At 45.6% G+C, this 23,259-nt stretch overlaps 1 protein-coding gene across 3 annotated transcripts in view; it reads left to right on the top strand.

Annotated features, from left to right (window-relative positions):
- Positions 1 to 23,259, top strand: part of LOC117358035 (malate synthase, glyoxysomal-like) — a 90,739-nt gene that overhangs the window by 45,269 nt on the left and 22,211 nt on the right. For all 3 annotated transcript variants that reach the window (XM_033939460.1, XM_033939469.1, XM_033939453.1), the window contains exons 11-12: positions 12,439 to 12,528; positions 17,590 to 17,662. In XM_033939460.1, coding sequence (XP_033795351.1) covers positions 12,439 to 12,528; positions 17,590 to 17,662 — 163 coding nt within the window. The remainder of the gene's footprint in view (positions 1 to 12,438; positions 12,529 to 17,589; positions 17,663 to 23,259) is intronic.

Genomic DNA, 23,259 nt, shown 5'->3' with positions numbered 1-23,259 from the left:
ACTGCACCCCCCCAGTGACCCTCCGCCGACCCCTTAAACCAAAATAGGGGCAGGTGGGATGCCCACTCCCTCCTGACACTGTGACCCCTCCTCCCTCCCTCTGCTGAAAAAAAGCCCTGCTCCTCACATATGTAGAACCTATGTTTATGGTTATCTTTGCAGGCAACATACCCAAAGTCTCCTTTATTTCCTTCCCTGAAACAGCAGGGGTAACGGGATAAATATCCCAGAAAGGCCAGTGGGAGGGAGTGGGCTTGCCTCCTGCTGATTTTGCATCGGAAGGTACAGGGGGGTTGGCTGATGTGGGGGTGGGGGTTAGCTAATGTTGGTGGGGCGTTGGGTAATGTGGAGGGCTATTGAGTGATGTAGGGGGGTGTTGAGTGATGTAGGGGGGTGTCAGGTGATGTCAAGGTGCTATTGGGGGGATATTAAGGTGATGTAGGAGGATGTCAGGGTGATGTCCGGTGCTGCTGTCAGATACCTATACCCACTATAATCTCCCCAACCCTGAAATGTCTTGTCTAAATTAGATTGTAAGCTCTTCTAAGCAGGGACTGTCTATTGTATGTTAAAATTTTCAACGCTGTGTAGGCCTTTCAGCGCTATAGAAATAATAAATAGGAGGAGTAGGGATGTTGGGGGGAGGGGTAGAGGGCTCTGAAAACAGCAGCTCTCTGTGGAGGGAACTTTGGGGAGGAATCAGAGGGTGTAAGGGAACTTGAAGGCGAGGAGGATGGCAGTTTGAGTGCAGAGCTCCTCTCCCTGGACAATCTGCCTGCTTTTAAATATCAGCAGCAGTGGGAGATCAATTGCTTTTACTCCTAAGCAGCAACGGGACCAACCCACTAAAAACCCACAGTCCCGGTCCTGCAAAGGTATGAGCTCCACCCTCCCTGCAGTCCACTAGGAAAATCAACTGCTTTTACACCTAAGCAGCAGCAGGACCAGCCACCACTACCAAGAGCCCTTTGCCCCAATCCAGCCAGGCATGTGAGCTCCTCCCTCTGCAGTCCATTGGAGAGATCAATCTACCTGCTTTTAAATATCAGCAACAGTGGGAAATCAACTGCTTTTACACCTCAGCAGCAGCGGAACTATCCGCAACTACCAAGAGCACACAGACCCGATCCAACCAAGTGTGTGAGCTCCACCTCCCCCTGCAGTCCACTAGGAAGATCAACTGTTTTTTACACCTAAGCAGCAACAGGACCAACCACCACTACCGAGAGCCCTTTGCCCTGATCCAGCCAGACAAGTAAGCTCTTCCCCCAGCATTCCGTTGGAAAAATCAATATGCTTGCTTTTAAATATTATCAGAAGTAGGAGATCAACTGCTTTTACACCTAAGCAGCACCAAGACCAGCCGCCACTATCGAGAGCTTTTGTCCCAATCCAGCCAGACGTGTATGCTCTTCACCATACAATTTGTTGGAGAGATCAATCTGCCTGCTTTTAAATATCAGCAGCATTGGGAAAACAATTGCTTTTACACCTAAGCAGCAGCGGGTCCATCCGCTACCACCAAGAACCCACAGACCCGAACCTGCCAGGAATGTGAGATCCGCCCCCCCCTACAATTCGATAAGAAGATCAACTGTTTTTACACCTAAGCAGCAATAGGACCAGCCGCCACTACTTTGCCACGATCCAGCCAGACATATAAGATCTTCCCCCAGCCCTTACCAGCTAGTTTCCAGGCTCCAGAGAGGTGAGGTGCGTGGGAGCACTGCTCCGCCCCTTACTTGAACACCGGGAGACTTCGGACCTACAAAACAAGCCTCCGAACGGCGTGCAGCCGTTCGGCGTGCCGACGAAGGCGCCCTTCCAACCCACTGCGTGACCGTCGAAAGCCTTCCTGCCTTTACAGTTTCGGTTCGGGCGGATCTGCCTGCCACTGCGCCTGACCTTTTCCTTCAACCCCCAAGGTCCGCCGAACAATCTCTCCTCCCCCAGCGACTTTACAAAAACAGAGGAAAGAGATAGCTTTCCACCTTCTTGCTCCCCCTCCCTCCTCATTGCTCTAAGTTCCTCCTCCCCCCTCCCTCTCTGAATTTTGTTAGACTCAAATCGTCTGTTCTTATATTGCACCCATTACTGTGATCCTTGCCCGTCCCCTTCACATTAATAGCTAGCCACTATACCGAACTGTATTCTTCCCTTTGTTCCTGCCTTAGCGTTATACCGTTCAACCACCAAAGTTGTATTTCATTGGAACTCATTGTATTTCATTATATTTTATTGGAAATTGTTTAGATGCTAAACTGTACTGTATTTTACTGGAAACTGTTAGATGCTAAACTGTACTCCTTCCGTGATCAGTACCTGAACCCCTTCCCCGTTCACCCTTCCTCCCACTAACTCATTTAAGTCCCCGCTCAGTCCTGGCTTCCCGACAGTGCAGCCTCCCCTTGCTAAACCCCTCCGATTAAGCCCCCTCTGCATACGATTCCGCATGGAATACCCTATTGCTCAGGTTCCAAAAGATAAATAGTTTCAGAGGTAAATCCGCTCTCACTGCTGGGATTCGGGTTTAAACCACTCTTTCCCCCCAGTGTTATCCAAAAAAATAAAAAATAAAAAATAAAAAATAAAAAAAAGGACTCTCCCTACTTAGCAAACTGTTTCACACACGATTCAAACAAGCCCTGCCTCCCAGCAAAAAAGGCTCCCCAAGCTCAAACATGAAGCCTCCCTTTTGGCTCCTATTTCTCCTTCTCTGCTCTTCTCTTAAGATCACCCTCTGCTTGAAACCCCCTTCCCCCAATCTATCAGACTCCCCAAATGTCACTAATACCTGCCCCAGCCTCAAAATCCCCACGCTGTTGCGCACTAGAAGTCACTCTCACAAACATAAACCCCGCAAAGCCAACCTCGCCTATTTAAAGCCTGTGCCCCCCGCCAACCTTCCCAACCATGCCCCTGACTCTCTAACCCCAGTCCCGATACTTTACTGCAACGCCAGATCCGTATGTAACAAGACCCAAATTATGAAAGATCTCCTCACAGATTCTGATCCTGGATTCTTCTGTATCACAGAGTCCTGGATCAAAAAAGATGATTATTTTACACAAAACGAGATTTGCCCCCAGGGCTACCAAGGCCTCTTTTCTCCTAGACTAAACCGAAAAGGAGGCGGATTGGCACTCCTCTACAAATCTTTCTTCAATGTTGAACTTCTCGAAAAAGGCAGCCACCACTCACTAGAATATATGCTAGCCTCAATCAATGATGAGCTCCATCTACACCCACTAGGTATCTTATTACTCTATCGCCCACCCACCCCCTGGAGCAATTCCTCCGAACTTGTTTACGAGACCATATCTAACGCATTCCTTAAGTTCCAAAGACTACTGATCATCGGAGATATCAATCTCCACCTTGATGACACCTCCAGCAAAGATGCATCCGATTTCAATAATTTCCTCATCTCTCTCGGCCTCTCCCTCCCTGCCCCCTCTCCAACCCATGAAAAAGGCCACACACTAGACCTCATCAGCTTCCTCGATCTCACGGATTACAAAACTTCAACCGATGACATCCGTTGGGACCACGTTCCCTGGTCCGACCACTACCTAGGAACCTTCTGTCTCCCCATCTTCATGTCTCACCTTGGAACCTCTCCTCAGCCCTCTAAGTCCATTACTTTCCGCAAGAAAATTTCAAGTGATCAGTTCTGGTCCAAATTTCTTGACACTCTCTCATCCAATCCTAAGCCATCAGATTCTGCAACCAACTGGCACAATTGGACCACTCTCTCAGAATCCACCTACCAATCTCTCGCCCCGCTGTCCACCAAAACCATCTCCTACTCCCGTAAGGCCCCCTGGTACCTCCCACAACACAGGATGCTAAAACAAAAATGTCGATCCCTGGAACGCATCTGGAAAAAATCTAAATCCCCCGCAGATAAACAAATCTGGAGAGTCAACATTAAACTCTACAACAATACACTCAAAAGAGCTAGGAAAAATTTCTATGGTGACAAGATCTCCAGTTCAAAAAACCAGAACAGTATGCTGTTCAATATCTGGCGCTCCTTAACTCCCAACACCAACCCTTCTATACCTCCCTCCTCCCCATCAGTGGACCTACTAGCAAACTTTTTCAATGAAAAGGTCACCGCCTTGAGAAGCTCCTTCCCTCCCGTAGTCTCCTACAATCCTCTGGTGCCCGCCTCCCCCGATCCTACTACAAAGGTCCCCACCCCCGTCCCAGTCAACAGATCCTGGACTACCTTTGAGCAAGTATCCGATTCGCAGGTCCTCAAACTCTGCCTGAAACTGAAATCCTGTAACTGCACCTTGGATCCATTCCCATCCTATCTATTTGAGAAAATACCCACACAGGCCATCTCTTCTCTCACCATACTCATAAATTCTGCCCTATCATCGGGCCTCTTCTCCCCTGAAATGGGACGCATTGCACTGACCCCTCTACTGAAGAAAGCTGACCTAGACCCCTCCTCCCCATCCAATTATCGCCCAATAGCAAACATTCCGCTCCTAACCAAATTGCTAGAGTCCATCGTCTCCTCCCAACTCTCAGCCTACCTGGAAAGATTCTCTGTCCTCCTACCCTATCAATACGGCTTCAGACCCAACTTCAGTACCGAAACCCTCCTGGCCTCCCTAATCTCGAAGATTCAACAATTTCACTCTCACAAAAAATTTGCCGTTCTCCTTCAATTCGACCTCTCTGCTGCCTTTGACGTTGTCCACCATGACATTCTAATCTTCCTACTCTCCGAGATAGGCATTAGTTCTACAGTCCTTGACTGGTTCTCGAACTTCTTACGTTCTCGCTCTTACACCGTCACCAAACATGGTTCCTCTTCCTCCCCATGGAAACCGACTTGTGGAGTCCCACAAGGCTCCCCCCTTTCTCCCATCCTCTTCAACATTTATATGTCCTCCCTGAGTCTTCTCCACCTATCCCCCCTAGAAACACTCTACACTTACGCCGACGATATCCTGGTCCTCATCGAGACCGACGCGAACCTCACCAATCTCGCAGCTAACATTTCTTCTTGCATAACCAAACTTCAATCCTGGGCTCACACTGTACAAATGAAATTGAACGAGTCCAAAACTAAACTACTTTGGCTCGGCCCTAAACTTGATCAATTACCCACTTCCATCCCACTGCCCACAGGCTCCTCTCTACAGCTGGAATTCTCTAGCAAAGTTCTGGGCATCACCATAGATTCATCATTATCCTTCAATGACCACCTCAACTCCCTGATAAAAAAATGCTTTTGCAGCCATCACATGCTGAGGAAAGTGAGATCCTGCTTCCACCAAAAACACTTTGCTGTCCTCGTACAATCCATTATCCTCTCCAGATTGGATTATTGCAATTCCATTTACCTAAGCTTAACAAAGAAAAGCCTCCACAGACTCCAACTAATCCAGAACACCGCGGCCAAACTTATCTTCTCAAAAAGTAAATTTGACCATGTCACACCGCTCCTATCCAAACTCCACTGGCTTCCCGTTATTTCCAGGGTCTACTTTAAATGTGCCTGCCTAACCTTCAAGATCCTCCACGGTATCCTTCCTCCTTTTATCCCTCTATCCTGGAATTCCTCAAATCCAACCTCCACTAGATCCACTCAAAAATTAAAACTATCCTACCCCTCCTTAAAAGGCATCTCCCTTGTTGGTAAACTTGGCTCTTCCCTCCCTTTCAGAATCACTCAGCTCTGGAACAGTCTCCCTTCCCCTCTCCGCAATTTGAGCCCCCTTCTACCATTCCGTAAGCATCTGAAGACTTGGCTCTTCTCCAGAACGTAACCCCGTCCCGCTCCTGGCACTCTCACACCAACCTCTCTTCTCTCATACTTATATAATTCCACTGGAGTTCCGTTCCTTCCCTAACCATGTAAACCGTGTCGAGCTCCATCTGCGGAGATGATGCGGTATATAAACCCAAGATTTAGATTAGATTAGATTAGAGAGGAATCACGTTCTCCCTGATTAGCTGAGCCAGAGGGACTCCAGGAAACCAATTCAGCTGATCAGAATTCCCCTGCTGCAATCAGCTGATGGCAAGCCTACTGGGGCTTTTTCCCTCTTTGGGAGGTGAGAGGGGTCATGACCACTAGGGGTGTAAGTGGGGGGGAGGTCATGCCTTAAACCATCCAGTGGTTATCTTATCAGTTTGGCCACCTTTGAGTCACTTAGACCTGTTTTATTTTCATCTAAGTCCCGGCATGTAAGTTCTGCCTAGGATGTCCTGAGAAAGTTTAAATTATTGCTTCAGGATGTCCAGGTTTAAGCCCGCCCAAAGCCTGCCCATAACACCCCCCCCCCAACACACCCTTTTGAGCTCTGGACACACAGCAGCTTAGAAGCGCAGCAGAAAATACAGGAAGTTGGTTTTGATTATCTGCACTTGGACGTCTAAGTGCCAACTTTGGCTGGTTTGTTGACGTTTCAAAGTTTTGATTATGAACCTCAGTGTGTACAAGACATAAATTTACAAATTTATAAATTTATAAGTGAAAAAATGTTCACAAATGGAAAAAGCAAAATAAAATATTTAGTTGTTTTTTTTATAATGCTTTTGAAAGAATATAAGCAGAGTGGAAGCAGTGTTAGAACAGTGTTCAAGGAATTTGCTCAAGTAATGTAATAGTTAATTCCTTGGGCTGAAAACTTCCCTCCACTTAGTACAGTATGTGCACAGGTGCAATGAACCTCTCCATTCAAGCATAAATTTTCAAAGGGAAACTTTATCCCCAGAGACACAAAAACATCAGTACACATACTCTCTATCTCTCGTTTCTAGTGGTCTTATTGTTCATATACCCCTTCGGCAATACCCCACTCCCCACCAGGTCCACCCACTATCATGTACATTCTGGGGTTTGCTGCCAGTTCTTTTCCTCAGCTGACAGCAAACCCTTCACATTTCCCCCCATTCTTCATCCCTAATCCTTTTCAACAACTCCTACCCCCAGACCACTCACTAATCCCACCAATTATTTCCAAAGATCCTGTGTGAAGATCTACTTCCCCCACAGCTTTTCCCCCTCCTTCCTGTGACTAGAGCAGCCTTCCCATTGGTTGGAACTTGTCAGCATTTGTGCTAGCCTACCTAGAGTGTCAGCAAAAGCTCCTGGGATATTATATTAAACAATCTGATCCTTGGGAATGCCATTGCAAGCAGACTAGATGTCTCCTACCTTTTGGGTAGCTTAATATATGTAAAGATCAGTACTTAAGACCCAACAAAAAAAATTTTTGCTTAGTACTTATGACAGCCACAAAGGAACCCAGACAGCCTGACTCTGAGAACCAGCTCTTCAAAGAGTCACACCTCCTTGGTAATTAGGAGACATCAGATCAAAAGGAATATCAATATCAATATCAATATCAGCGCTTAAGGAGCATCCGAGACGACGAGACCTTCATCGATGGAGTCATCCAGGAGCTGTCTCAGATCGCTGAACAGGAACCTGACAAGACCACCCTGGGAACACCCATAGCATCCAAAACGGCCACCTTGAGACAAACTACCGGAATGCAGGAAGTGGTTGGAGACGCTGACTCCTGGCAGTTGGTGACTTCCTCCACAAGAAAATGCAGAGGACCTAACTCTGTCTCTTTTTCCCCCATACAGGACAGCTCAACAACGACACCTCATATCGCCCTGAGGAACAGATATCAGCTGCTACAGGAAGGTCCAGAGAAAGAGCTACAAGTAGTTGTTCAGCAGACGGTTCCAACTCCGGAATCAACAGTACAGCCCACCCCTAAGAAGCGCAGAGTGGTGGTCATCGGAGATTCGCTGCTGAGGGGCACCGAGGGATCAATCTGCAGACCAGACCTACAATCAAGAGAGGTCTGCTGTTTGCCAGGGGCCAGGATCCGGGATGTCACTGCTTGCATTGACAGACTCATCAAGCCCCGAGACCACTTCCCCATGGTTCTAATCCACGTCGGAACCAACGACACCGCAAGGAGCAGCCCGGACAGCATACCTGAAGACTTCAGGGCCCTGGGGGAGAAGCTGAGGAGGATGGATGCGCAGGTAGTCTTCTCCTCGATTCTCCCAGTGAGGGGCAAGGGCAGAGCCAGAGAGGATCGAATACAAAGGGCGAACGACTGGCTGCGAGGATGGTGCAAGGAGATGAACTTCGGGTTTCTGCACCATGGAGAAGCATTGCAAGGACTACAGGGACACGACGGGCTACACCTAACCAGAAGAGGGAAGAATGTCCTTGGACACCGCCTAGCCCGCCTACTCCACAGGGCTTTAAACTAGGTAAGTCGGGGGAGGGTACAGGCACAAACAACATACCAGGCGAACTAAAATGCCAATACATTTATGAGGCTGAGGAAAGTAGACACCGAAATTCTGGGTCAGGGGTGAGTGCACACACTTTTGAGTCGGGAGTAGGGTCACATCATATTTATGGGCCACATTGTAATTCCGGGTCTAGGGGGAGTACACACTGTAGTTCTGGGTATATGGGGAGTACACATTGTGGTTCTGAGCCTCAGGAAAGCACAAATAACACAAACAATGCTAAAGGTGTTCAAATAGCTCAAACAGGAATATCCCCACTGAGACATAACAAAAATATAACATGGAGGGCTATGTACGTCAACGCACACAGTTTAGGAAACAAGATCCTGGAATTGGAAACAGAAATAAGGAATGCCGACCTGGATGTGGTGGCGATATCCGAAACCTGGCTCACAGACTCCCACGGGTGGGACATGGTCATACCGGGTTACAACTTGCTTCGCCGGGACAGAAAGGGTAGGAAGGGAGGGGGTGTAGCATTATATACTAAAGATGACATTAAGGTCACGAAAATCTCAGATGTCCAGTATACTGGGGAATCCCTTTGGGTTAATTTGGCCATAGGAAAGGACAAATGCTTGTATCTTGGCGTAATTTACAGACCCCCAAGACAACAGGATGACCTGGATATGGAAATAATCGAAGATATAGAAAATATCACCTTGCGTGGGGACACAGTATTGCTAGGTGACTTCAACATGCCTGATGTGGATTGGGTTACACTTACCTCTGCTTCCGGCAGCAGCAGGAGGCTATTAAACTCTATGAAAGGAGCAAGCCTCAGGCAACTGGTGTTGGAACCGACAAGGGATCAGGCAATACTGGACCTGATACTTACCAATGGAGAAAGTGTCACAGAGGTCTCGGTGGGCGACACATTGGCCTCCAGTGACCACAACATGGTATGGTTCAATATCAGGAAAGGTTTCACTAAATCTACTACACTAACCAAAGTCCTCAAATTCAAGGACACAAATTTCAAAGAAATGGGAGACTTCGTTCACCAGGCACTACAAAGCCAAGAAGAAACCGATAACGTGGAAGACATGTGGTCGACTTTGAAAGCAACCATACAAGAAGCAACAAACCGCTATGTAAAATCAGTAAGTAAACGGCGAAGGAACAATAAGCCACAGTGGTTTACTGCGGAGATCTCAGACCTGATCAAGGAGAAGAAAAAAGCATTCATCTCTTACAAACAATCAGGGAAGCAGGACTCTAGAGCAGACTACCTGGCCAAATCAAAAGCCGTCAAAACAGCAGTCAGGAAAGCTAAATTCCTCATGGAGGAGTCTCTAGCAAAGAACATCCAGAAGGGAGATAAATCCTTCTTCAGGTATATCAGTGATAGAAGAAAAAACTCAGGCGGGATTGTACGTCTTAGGAAACCAGACGGAGACTATGTGGAAAAGGATTCGGAAAAAGCCCAACTATTAAATGAATACTTCTGCTCAGTCTTCACCCGAGAAGCGCCAGGGCTCGGCCCTCAGCTACAGACAAGGGTTGGCTCAGTTGACCCGTTTAGTAACTTTGAGTTTACGCCCAGTAGTGTCTACGGTGAGCTGTCAAAGCTCAAGGTTAACAAAGCAATGGGGCCGGACAACCTGCACCCCAGGGTGCTTAGGGAGCTGAGTGATGTCTTGGCGGAGCCACTGTCCGCGCTCTTCAACCTCTCCCTTAGTACAGGCAGAGTCCCGTTGGACTGGAGGACGGCTAACGTCATTCCACTCCACAAGAAAGGCTCAAAGATGGAGACAGCAAACTACAGACCAGTGAGTCTAACATCGATAGTGAGCAAACTAATGGAAACTCTAATCAAACACCAATTAGATAAGATCCTGGATGAGGAGAATCTACGGGATCCCCGACAACATGGATTTACTAAGGGGAGATCCTGCCAATCCAACCTGATCAGCTTCTTTGACTGGGTAACGGGGAAGCTGGATATTGGGGAGTCCCTGGACATCATGTACCTGGACTTTAGCAAAGCATTCGATAGCGTACCACACCGCAGGTTACTGAGCAAGATGAGTTCTATAGGATTAGGTAACACATTGACGAAATGGGTTGGGAGCTGGCTTGGAGGTAGGCTCCAAAGGGTGGTGGTGAACGGCACCCCCTCCGAAATGACGGAGGTGATTAGTGGAGTACCACAGGGCTCAGTCTTGGGCCCAATCCTATTCAACATCTTTATAAGAGACTTGGCAGAAGGGCTTCGAGGTAAAATAACATTATTCGCCAATGACGCCAAACTGAGTAATGTAGTGGGCAAATGCACAACAGACGAAGATTCAGTGCCCGACAACATGATGCACGACCTACTCCTACTGGAGCGATGGTCTAGGACATGGCAACTCAACTTCAATGCCAAAAAATGCAAAATTATGCACCTGGGCAGCCAGAATCCATGCAAGTCTTATACCCTTAATGGCGAGATCCTAGCAAAAACGGTAGCAGAACGAGACTTGGGGGTAATTGTTAGTGAGGACATGAAGTCTGCCAATCAAGTGGAGCAGGCTTCGTCCAAGGCAAGACAAATCATGGGCTGCATACGAAGGGGTTTCGTCAGTCGTAAGGCGGAAGTCGTTATGCCATTGTATAGATCCATGGTGAGGCCCCACCTGGAATACTGTGTGCAATTCTGGAGGCCGCATTATCGCAAGGATGTGCTGAGACTGGAGTCGGTGCAAAGAATGGCCACCCGGATGGTCTCGGGACTCAAGGATCTACCATACGAAAAACGGCTTGACAAATTACAGCTATACTCGCTCGAGGAGCGCAGAGAGAGGGGGGACATGATCGAGACGTTCAAGTATCTTACGGGCCGCATCGAGGCGGAGGAAGATATCTTCTTTTTCAAGGGTCCCACGACAACAAGAGGGCATCCGTTGAAAATTAGGGGCGGGAAACTACGAGGTGACACCAGGAAATTCTTTTTCACTGAAAGAGTGGTTGATCGCTGGAATAGTCTTCCACTACAGGTGATTGAGGCCAGCAGCGTGCCTGATTTTAAGGCCAAATGGGATTGGCACATGGGATCTATTCACAGGGCAAAGGTAGGGGAGGGACATTAAGGTGGGCAGACTAGATGGGCCGTGGGCCCTTATCTGCCGTCTATTTCTATGTTTCTATATTATGTGAAACAGAAGATACTGGAAAAGAGAGAAAAGATATAAATACTAGACTTACCCAGAATAATTGGATAAATCCTCTTTTCACACTTGTACACAATCACCTCTTCAGCCATTTTCAGAAGGACAGTCATATTTTTCCTTATACACACATAAAGAAAGCAGTTCTGTGACACATCTCTTTTCTAAGCACTATACCTTTGTAATAATAAGCTTATTTCTATATTTCTCTGATCTAACGTTGTAACCCTTCTTCCATAACTCTTTTTGTAATCCGCTTTGAACCGAAAGGTAATGGCGGAATAGAAATCTGTAATGTAATGTAATTACAGTATATAATTGTCCAAACCACTCCTGGCTATTGTCTTATTATTCTACAACCCCACTGCCTTTCTGAGGGCTGGACCCAGGACTGAAAAGACTAGGCAAAAAGACAAAAGATTACAGAACCTACCATTGCCTTTGCAGGGGGCTGCACGAAGAGCTGTAGTGTACTAAACTTTGAAAAATACCCACACACTTAGCCAACCTTCTGGCTCTGTGGGTGGCTCTGAGAAAGGTAATTTTCAACTTTTTAGAATCCTGAAAAAAAATCCAGACAGTTAGCAGTCCTAACCTCCTGAATCCTGAGCACATCAGACAGAGCCCCCCTAACCCTTTGGGCTTGAGACATGTGCATAGTTTGTCTATGCCTTAATCCAGCTTTGCTCAGAGTGTACATACACTGGGTCCTACAGAAAGCTGAGATCCATGGCTGCAAGCCAAGAAATACCCCTGCACTGGGTCGAATAGATGGGGTGAGGGTTAAAAACACGGCAGAAATCTGAGTAACTGTGAGGGAAGGCACAAGGGACCATAACCCTAATTAGGGCAGGTTCTGATTGAGCATTCATCCCAAAAGAGCAGAAGAAAGGTCACAGACTGGAAAAAAATGAGCTTTTAAGTGTTTTTCATATTCTCATCAAATATTGTCTACCGTGTACATTCATTGCAGCTGTTCCGGAAGCACACAGATGGACCCAATCAACTCCATGTCATCTCCACAGGAACTGTGACATCTACAGATTTGCTCACCATGCCTGCTGTGAGTAGTTTCTCTGTTGCTCCTCTAATCTTGCTTTGTACGGATTACATATGTAGACATACTGTTGTTGTTTAGAAATATAGAGGTTGATATTCAAAGCCATTTAAATGGCAGGAGAGTACTGCTGAATATTGGGGAAGTTGGCTGTGGTGCTATTTGGTTAGTGCCATGGCAGTCTGGGGCAAATACAAAAGCTATCCAAGCATTGCTGATATTCAGTGCTGGCGCCCGAATAAGTAACTGAGCAAGAAGGATCATATAAATAGCAGACCTTTTATCCAATATAACTCAAGTTTAACACTTAAAACTCCACATGAGTCCAGATGATGATGAAAACAAAATGGCAGACCTCTATCCCACTCCCCTTATCCACTTCCTGCTCCACATGCTTACCCAAAGCATGATGGCAGAAGCAGTTAGCACAGCACTGTGTGTGTCAGTGTCCTCTCAAAGATCCCATTACTCTGTATGGATTTCCATTCTAACAGGGAGCCCCTACAGGAGGGGGACAGTGCCCGTGAATGCTCATTGATTCATAGGCCACAATTGTGACCCCATCTATTATCCTATTTGGGTTCCTAACCTGCAGTTTGATGGTTACAATGCTCAATCACTTCACTTATTAGATCAGGGTACTCTTGTGGGTAAGGGATGTTTTAACATTGTAGCCCCATCCTGGGTAGGGTTACCCATCCCTATCCCTGCCCCATTAAGCCCATGCTACGCCCCAGCCTCACCCTCTCAGCCTGCTCGTCAGGAGGGAGGGTATCCACGTATGCATGGATGCCCCTTCCAACATGATCTGCTTTTCAAAACCCAAAGCGCCAGGTTTTGAAAAGCCGTCTGGATGCCTGGACATGCCCTCTAAAAACAGGACATGTCTGGGTTAATCCAGATGTCTGGTAACCCTAATCCTGGGGTATAAACTGTAAAATGATGGATTTCCCCTGTGTATGTAAAGAGGTCTGAGGGAAGCTGCTGTGAAATTAGTATTATGTGAGTCAGTGAACATACAAGGTAAAACCACAGAACTTTCATTATTTCAGAAACCAGGTTGCAGAAGGAGGGTTAACTACACAGAGGGGTTAACTACAGACAGTTAGGAAAGAGAATGGGATTTGATGTACAGCCTTTTTGTGGCTAAAATCAAAGCAATTTACATATTATTTTTTTGTACCTGGAGCAATGAAGGGTTAAGTGACTTGCCCAGATGCAGTGGGAATCGAACCCAGTTCCCCTGGTTCTCAGGCCACTGCACTAACTTAAGGTCTTCTTTTACTAAGCCATGGTAGAGATTTCTACTGCAGCCTGGGGCGCTAAATGCTCCAATTCCCATAAGAAATTTTGTGAGCGTTGGAGCACTTAGTGCTCCAGGCCACAGTAGCAATCTATTAGCAATCTGAGATACACAGATGATGCCACCCCCTGGCAGAGAATGAGAAGGAATACCAAAATACAAAAGACCACCCACTGTTGCAAGTATAAATCCTAATAATGTGTCAGATGTGCTCAGAACCAATTCAATGGTCAAAGTGCAATGACTGTGTACTAAAGGCACATTTTTGCAGGGTTCAACCCTGCTTGTAATCTTTATACCATTGAATTGGTTCTGAGCACTACTGACACGTGTTATTAGGATTTATACTTGCAATAGTGGGTGGTCTTTTGTATTTTGGTATTTGTTCTACGTATCACCCACGTAGCATAAAACTTTTTGTTCCCAAGTTTTTTGGTTAGAGAATGAGAAGGACCTGAAGAAGTTGATCCTGAAGCTGAAAGAAGAAAGCGAGAAGATAGGACTTTACATGAACATCAAGAAAACCAAAATCATGACTACCGCCAACAAGAAAGTCCACATAAACTAAACTAAACTAAACTAAACCTTAGGTTTGTATACCGCATCATCTCCACATTCGTAGAGCTCTGCACGGTTTACAGGAGATGGGATAGAAAAGAACTAACAATGAAAGATTAGAGGTACAAGTATGAGGGGGTTTTAGAGGGCTTAGAGTGCCAGAGATGGAATAGGTATCAGATTTTTGAGAATAGCCAGGTCTTCAGATGTTTGCGGAAAAGTTGGAGAGAGCTCAGGTTCCGAAGAGGGGAGGAAAGTTTGTTCCAGAGTTTGGTGATTCTGAAGGGGAGGGAGGTCCCTAGTTTTCCTGTATGCCTCTTAATGAGGGGAAGGATAGTTTAAATTTGTGGGTGGATCTGGTGGTATTAGGATTAGAGGAGTTCCAAGAAAGAGGGATACAGGGAGGGAGGATGCCGTGTAGGATTTTGAAAGCTAGGCAGGCGCATTTAAAGTGGACCCTGGCGATTATCGGAAACCAGTGAAGCTTGGACAGAAGCGGAGAGATGTGGTCAAATTTACTTTTTACAAAGATGAGCTTGGCCGCAACATTCTGTATCCGCTGGAGTCTATGGAGGTTTTTCTTAGTTAGGCTTAAGTAAATAGAGTTGCAATAGTCCAATCTGGAAAGTATGATGGATTGGACAAGGACGGTAAAGTGATTTTGATGAAAGCAGGATCTGACTTTCCTCAGCATGTGAAGGCTAAAAAAGCATTTTTTTACCAAGGAATTGAGGTGGTCGTTGAAGGACAATGTAGAATCAATGATGATGCCCAGAACATTGCTTGAGAACTCAAGCTGCAGAGTGGAGCCAGAGGACAGTGAGATGGAGGAGGGTAGTTGGTCTAGTTTTGGACCGAGCCAAAGGAGTCTTGTTTTGGACTCGTTCAGTTTCATTTGAACAGTGTGGGCCCAGGATTGGAGGTTCGTTATGCAGGAGGCTATGTTCCCGGAAAGGTTGGTGAGGTTCGAGTCAGTCTCGATGAGGACGAGGATGTCGTTGGCATAGGTATAAATTGTTTCAAGGGGGGATAGATGGAGAAGTTTTAGGGAAGACATATAAATGTTCAAAAGGATGGGAGATAGAGGTGAGCCTTGCGGGACTCCACATATCGGTTTCCAGGGGGAGGATGAGGTGCCATTCATGTTGACAGCGTAAGAACGAGAGCGTAGGAATTTTGAGAACCAGTCTAGGACTGTGGAGTTGATGCCAATCTCAGAGAGTTGGTAAACGAGAATGTCATGATGGACAACGTCGAAAGCGGCAGAAAGGTCGAATTGTAGGAGGACGGCAAACTTATTTTGAGAATGAAGGCAATGAAGCAGCGAAGTGGTTGACAGCTTCATTTTCCTTGGGCCCTTCATTGATCACAGTGGCGGTTCAACCGCAGAGATCAAGCATCGATTAGCACTGGGTCATGCAGCCATGGTGAATATGAACCAAATATGGAAGTGCAAGGACATCTCAGTCACCATCAAAGACTGATCACTGCCATTGTGTTCCCAATTGTGACAAATGGCTGCGACACATGGACACTTATGAAAGCAGAGAGAAAAAAATCTATGCCTTCAAGCTGTGGTGCTGGAGAAGACTTCTATGAATCCCAAGGACAGCTAGGATCACCAACAAAGATGTTCTTGATCATATAAAAACCAAAAAGGAAACTGCAGACAAAATGTACAAGATGCAGGCTATGTTTATTATATCAAATATAGATGTGGTAAATGTTATCACCCTTGAAACAAACCTAAGGATCCGACATGGTTTGTGTTTTGGTAAACACACCTTCTTCAGGGGTCCAGGGTTGATAAGGTTTAAATAAAACCGCAATATAAAATGATAATAAACATAGGCCTGTGAGAACTCTAAGATAAATTTGCACCAACGCATTTGGCAAAAAGCTTCCACTGAAGTGAAACCCATATAAACCCAGAGTTGTCCCTGGAAGGCAAGATTACTGCTCATGTGATAGGGGCAAATTCACTAGAAAAGAAGATGCTACTCAGAATGGTCAGTGGTATAAGGAAGCAAGAGAGACCAAAGGCCTGTTGGCTGGATACCATCAAGAATGACATGGGAATTAACATCAAACAATTGAAAGAGGCCGTGGTAAACATGGAAGCATGGCGAAGACTGGCCTACAGAGTATCCAAAGGTTGGACATGACTGAATGGATAGTAGTAATGGAGATAAATCTGATACAGGGTTACAGTGCCTTATTAAAATCTTCCCATCCTTCTACATTTTTCACATTCTGCTGTCTAAAAAAAAATACAATTCAGAACATAAGCAGTGCCTCCGCCGGGTCAGACCATAGGTCCATCCTGCCCGGCAGTCTGCTCCAGTAGAAATTTTTTTTACTAATCTAAAGAACAAATGCTAGAGAAATACTGAAAAAGTAAGAATAAGAAGCCAAAAGGACTTGACTGCATATGCCTTCACACTTGTTGTCCTGCCTCCTCTGATGCCATTTTCTTTGGATGGGACATGACAGATTGAAGACTCAGGGTCTGGCTGACAGCAACTAATGTAAACGTTTCAGGACTGCAGGAGAGTGAAAGGTGAGGGAGCAGTGCTGGACCTGCAGGAGGAGGGACAGAGGAGGGGGAAAAAGAGACGGGACTGGGGGGGGTGTAAGAGAGGTCGGCCCAAGGGAAGGAGAGCTACTGAATCAGTGGGAGGTAGGCAGGGAGCACCAGAGGCGATGCGATGAGAGGAGGGGCACTTCCACAGCTAGTTGGCTCAGGGTGCCATTATCCCTAGAAACAACTTTAGGTGGCATGTAATTTGAAGGTGGGTTCACGTGGGCAGAATCTGAGAAATAGTACATGATATCAGCAGGGCTTCGCTACAGTGGTTTAGACCAGTGGTCTCCAACTCAAACCCTTTGCAGGGCCACATTTTGGATTTGTAGGTACTTGGAGGGCCTCAGAAAAAAATAGTTAATGTCTTATTAAAGAAATGGCAATTTTGCATGAAGTAAAACTCTTTATAGTTTATAAATCTTTCCTTTTGGCTAAGTCTTAATAATAATGTTGTCATTTATAGCTAAAGAGACATATGATCAAGAAACTGTTTTATTTTACTTTTGTGATTATGATAAACATACCGAGGGCCTCAAAATAGTACCTGGAGGGCCGCATGTGGTCCCCGGGCCGCGAGTTTGAGACCACTGGTTTAGACTAATCTTGTTCCTTCCCATTTTAGGGTGGTGTCACCTTGTTTGGTCTGAATTATAATATTGCCGTTGGTATTCTCTTTATAGAAGCTTGGCTTAAAGGTAAGAGAAACAGCTCTTTTCAAATTATTTATGCAAATAAACACAGTAAGCTATGTGTTACTCTTTTCCAAGGGATCTCAGAAGCCCCCAGAATGGTGAGATCAGGGATATATGGTCAAGGTTTTTCAACAGCAATCTTTCCCTGCTATAATTCAGCTCCAAGTCAGGCCTTAGGGACTCTCACATTGCAGCTAACGTTGCCACTTAGGTCATTTTACTAAGTTGTAACTTTAAAACTATTATGATGTAATGGAGCCTAAGCATATGTGATGAGTTGTCACCTAATAAGGAAAAGGGAACCAGAATATTTTTATATTGTTTTATGGTTATAATTTTGGATTTAATGCTTTGATTATCAATCTATTACAGTGTTCCCCTGGTCATTTGTGGTCAGCGGTTCGCAGTCCCAGTCATTCGTGGTATTTTCCGACCGCCGACCAGGAGAGGATAGCTGGAGAGGCAGGAGAGAGCAGCCGGAGCGCCGGCGAGTGAAGGAAATCACTCGACCGCCTCTTCCTGCACTAAAGTCGGGCCTTACCAATCAGGAGCTGCTTTGACACACAGCTCCTGATTGGTAAGGCCCGACTTTAGTGCAGGAAGAGGCGGTCAGAGCATACAGCGAGTGATTTCCTTCACTCGCTGGCGCTCCAGCTGCTCTCTCCTGCCTCTCCCGCTGTCCTCTCAAGTCTCCCCCATGAAAAACCGTATTCGCGGTTTTTCCAAGATTCGCGGGGGTTCCTGGAACGGAACTCCTATGAATTTCGGGGGAGTACTGTATATGCTTTTCTTTATTTTGGATTTTATATTTGCTTATTTGTATGTGTCTGTTTATTATTGGTTGTTGGTTTGTTTTGGAGGAAAGGCAAGAGGGGAGATATGATAGAGACATTTAAATACCTACATAATATAAATGCGCATGAGTCAAGTCTCTTTCATTTGAAAGGAAGCTCTGGAATGAGAGGGCATAGGATGAAGTTAAGAGGTTATGGGCTCCGGAGTAATCTGAGGAAATACTTTTTTACGGAAAGGGTGGTAGATGCGTGGAACAGTCTCCCGGTAGAGGTGGTGGAGACAGAGACTGTGTCTGAATTCAAGAGGGCCTGGGATGGGCAGACTAGATGGGCCATTTGGCCTTTATCTGCCATCATTTTTTCTATGTGTCTATCTTACTTAGGGTAATCTTTCCAAATGAGTTAGTTTTGTGCACACTGTGACAGTAATAAACATCACTCCTATACCAGGGTATGATCCCAATCCCTCAAATTTATTGCTAACATTTGCTATAGTACTTGCATCATGCCAAAAAAATTTCCTTTTGGAGTTCATAAGATGCAACGGGTATAGGCAGCCTATCCAGATGTGCTTAAAAATTTCTTTTAATCTAGCCTGGGCTCCAAATATGATAGGAACTATTTCTGTATCTTTGTTCCACATTTTCTTTGTTTTTGATTGCCTTTTAGTACCTGAAGTTGTTCTCTTTCTCTACTTAATGCACAGAATAATTGCTTGGTACTAACACCTCAATTATCAGGGCTGGTTTTTTTTTTCCCCCTTTGCCATGATTGTTCTGCCCCCACTGTATGTGGGCATGTACTCAGTTTCTTGTATACAAACAAGTATAAATGCTTATACTAAGACGTTTAGTTAAAGTGTGTTCTGTGGACTTAAATCCCCAGAAAGCTTTGCTTTTCCAAGAGAGCCTGGCTGCACCTTCAGAGTGTAAGCCCGCCCTTCTTCTTCAGTTTGGGAGAGAACAGTTGATTAGATATTTGTAAGATCGCATGGCTGAAAACCTAGATCTAAAATTCTTCTCCCACCAGGAACTTCAAAAAACAGTACCGGGCAGACTTTTACGGTCTATGGCCCAGAAATATTAAAGAAAAAAGACAAATTTTTTAAATTAATAATTATCATTATTACATCAAAAGATATTAAAAAAAAACAACAACAGAAAATGCAGGAAAAAATACTAACATTGTAATTTCCTCATTAAAGAAAAAACATCAAGTCCACCTTATAGGAAAGTCCAACTCAAAAACATGAGCATGCTCTGACTGTGATCTTGAAATTGGCTCTAAGGATTTTGATGAAATGGGGTCAATCTACAGTTTTCGGTGCGAGAAAACAATTTAGCTAGATCTGTAGTTCGACAAAATTAATTGGGGGGGTCATACAGGAGATTTTTTAATGTTCCCTCCTCCCCCTGCAGCTCATTGGTCAGACAAGGAAGCTTAGCCAGCCAATAGGCTGCAGGGAAAACCAGAACTGAAGATTGTTATGCAGGTGGCTAAGGAACTCTCTCTTTAACTACAGCTCCCGCCTCTCCCTACAGCCCATTGGTCAGACAGTTCTAAGGAAGCCTAGCCAGCCAGTAGGGTGCAGAGAAAAACAGAACTGAAGGTTGCTAAGCAAAGGATGATGTATCATAACCTATCGCTCCTGTCTCCTCTGCAGCTTATTGGCTGCCTAAGGAAGAAAGCCTGCAGTGTAGCTAAGGGGTTCTGAGGGAAACAGAGGCTGAGGGAAAAGATATGGAATGTAAAAGGGAGAACACAGCTGAAGTTAATACAAGCTGGAGGGACATGGAAACTGATACAAACATAACTGCACACATTGGTTAGACCAGTGCTCTTCAGCCGCTGGTCCACGGACTGGTGCCGGTCCGTGAAAGATTCGGGTTTTCTCTACAAACTGCACACTAGGCAGGAAGAGAGGCTGCGATGCCAGCGTCAGCTGACTTGCATCTTCCTGTTGCTGTCGCGTATGCTGGGACTCCTGCCCTGCCTTCGCCGGGTCTTCTGCCTCCTGCCACGTATGCCGGGCCTTCTGCCGCTTATGCCGGGCCTCCTGCCAAGTATGCTGGGTCTCCTGCCTTCCTCCGTGTATGCCTCCTTGCCTTTACCTTGTCTCCGCACTCACAGACCAGCAACGGCAGCTCTGTTTACTTTTAACTTCGGCACACAGCTGCCCCTAAGCAGTAGTTTAGCCAAAGTTTCATGAGGCAGCCTCGGGGCCTTTGCTAGGCTGGCTCACTTTGATGATGCGATGTGGGCCAGCCTAGAAAAGGCCCCAAAGCTGCCTCATGAAACTGTGGGTAAACTACTGCTTAGGGGCAGCTGTGTGCCAAAGTTAAAAGCACACAGAGCTGCCGCTAGGCTAAAGAGAGGTAACATTTGCTGAAGAGGGAAGGAGGGGAGGAAAGGGAGAAGGGGTACTGCTGGACAGGAGAGGAAGGAAAAAGCTGGTAGGGAGATTAGAGGAGGGGAAGGAGTTAGGATGGAATGGAGAGATCAGTTGAGGGAAAGGGGAGAGACAGAGGAATGAGAAAGTAGAGAGAGATTGATGTTGGGAAGGGGGTCAGATGAGAAATAAGGAGAGATAAAAATGAGAGCAGAATGAATCATGTAAAAAGGAGAGAGGGAGCACAGGCTGGATGAAAAGGGGAGAGGGGCATAGAAAGAAGGCAGATACCATATGGAAGGGGGAGTGCATGCAGTGGATAGAAGGAACAGATGCTGCATTGAAGAGACAGAGGGCAGATGCTGGATGGAAGAGAGTGAAAAGACGATGAAAGCAGAAACCAGAGATGACAAAAGGTAGAAAAAATATAAGTTTATTTCTATCTTGTGATTAGAATATATCAGATTTGAAATATGTATCCTGCTAGAGTTGGTGTTTGACATAACTGTGGACTGCAAAGCCCAGGTAGTGCTTCTTTAGCTTCCAGCTGGCTTAGGGCTCTCTCTGACCAGGGGGCAATTGCCCTAGTTGCACTCCCTTAACACTATTCCTGTCATGTGTGACTGCGGTATTCTGTTAGCATGATATTTCTGTGTACCATTCTGTAATAATTTGGCTTATTCAGTTTTCTTGTTAGTAGAGGGGATATATGTGAAGGGGAGATGGATAGAGGGGTTTTGTTGATCCTTGCTCTATATTATTTGTATTTATAAAATGACAATTGAACAGAATATTGTTTCTTTTTATACTTTAATAAAATACGTTCAATATAAAATCACAAAATAGAAAATAAAATTATTTTTCTACCTTTTGTTGTCTGGTCATTTTATTATTCAACTCATGTTGGTCCCAGGCTCTGGTTTCTGTTTGTCTTCTGTTAACTCACTCACCAGGGTCTCCTGCCCATTTGACATTTTCTTCTTTCTTCGTACTCACCATCCATCTTCCATCTCTGTATCTTTCCTTCCACTATTATATCCAACATTTCTATTTCTTTCCTACTGTCTACCATCTCGCTGTCTTCCCCCCCCCCCGTGTCAAACCTCTCTATTTCCCTCTATGCAGCATCTCTCCCTTTCTCCCCTCCATTATCATATGCAAAATTTCTTTCTCTCTCCCCATGCACCATCTCTCCCTGTCCTCTACCCTATGTCCAACATTTCTCCCTCTCTCTTCTCCATGCATGTTTCCCTCCCCTCCACCATATGCAGGTTTCTCCCTCTTGCCCTTTTATTTGTCTTTGTTGTATCTTTCCCTTCCTCTTCTCCAACCCAACAATTATTCTCTCCTCTCTCCCCCATATGCACCAGCTTTCTAAACCTCCTATCTCCATGTGCAGCAGCTTTCCATCCCTCCTTCCTATCCCCCTGTGTATCAGCCTTTCATCCTTCCTTCCCATCCTCATGTGCAGCACCTCCTGACCAATCCCCCTCCCCCATGAGACCTTATATACCCTCAGGCCATCCAAAGCAGCGACATTGGCGGTGTTGGCCAACTAACAGAAGCAGAGCTGTGACCTGGCTGCATGCGGCCTGCCCCACAAGGGCTTCTCTCTGCCACATCATCAGTGATATCATCAGTGCTGCACCTACTGGCCAGCCACACCGCTGCTGTTGCTGCTTTAGGAGGCTCTGGGGGTATGTCAGTTCTCACCAGGGGATTGGGGGGGTGGTTTGGTCACTGAATCGGCAAGCCCAATATTTCTGTAAAATGAATTTGATTCGCATCAATTCACTGAAGTGACTCAATGAATCGATTCAAATCGGCAAATTGAGCAGCACTAGTTTCCAAAACAGTTTCAGTCTTCAAGTTTCAAGCACAGTGCCATTTCCAAACATTTTAAAATCTTGTATATAATTTTTTTTTTTTAATACAAGTTGGTGAAATAAATTTGGTGTTTTGTAAGAAAAATATGCCTGATTGAGCCAGTCCAAGCTTTGCATGTGTGAAGGTGTGGATGACAAGTAAAACAGGAGCAGAAATACCGAATATTCTTTAATTGGGCTCACCACCAACATCATCTACAATTTAGACCACCACAATTCAGTCATCCTTTTTTCCCTTGACCTCTCGGCTGCATTCGACACCATAGACCATTCCCTCCTTTTAGACAGGTTGCAATCAATAAGCATTAGCGATTCATCGTTACTCTGGTTCTCTTCCTTCCTATCTGACCGCAACTCGACAGTGCGCTTTAATAAATCTTCCTCTATACCATTTTCACATAATTATGGAATCCCTCAGGGCTCAATCTTGTCACCATTACTATTCAACATCTTTTTATCTCCTTTACTCAGTCTTAGTCAATCCATAGGCTTCACGACGTATGCCTATGCTGACGATATCCAACTAATTCA

Source organism: Geotrypetes seraphini, chromosome 1 (genome assembly GCF_902459505.1).
Source record: "Geotrypetes seraphini chromosome 1, aGeoSer1.1, whole genome shotgun sequence".
Classification (NCBI taxonomy): domain Eukaryota; kingdom Metazoa; phylum Chordata; class Amphibia; order Gymnophiona; family Dermophiidae; genus Geotrypetes; species Geotrypetes seraphini.
Note: the sequence above shows the minus strand (reverse complement) of the source record. Positions and strands in the feature narration are given on the sequence as shown.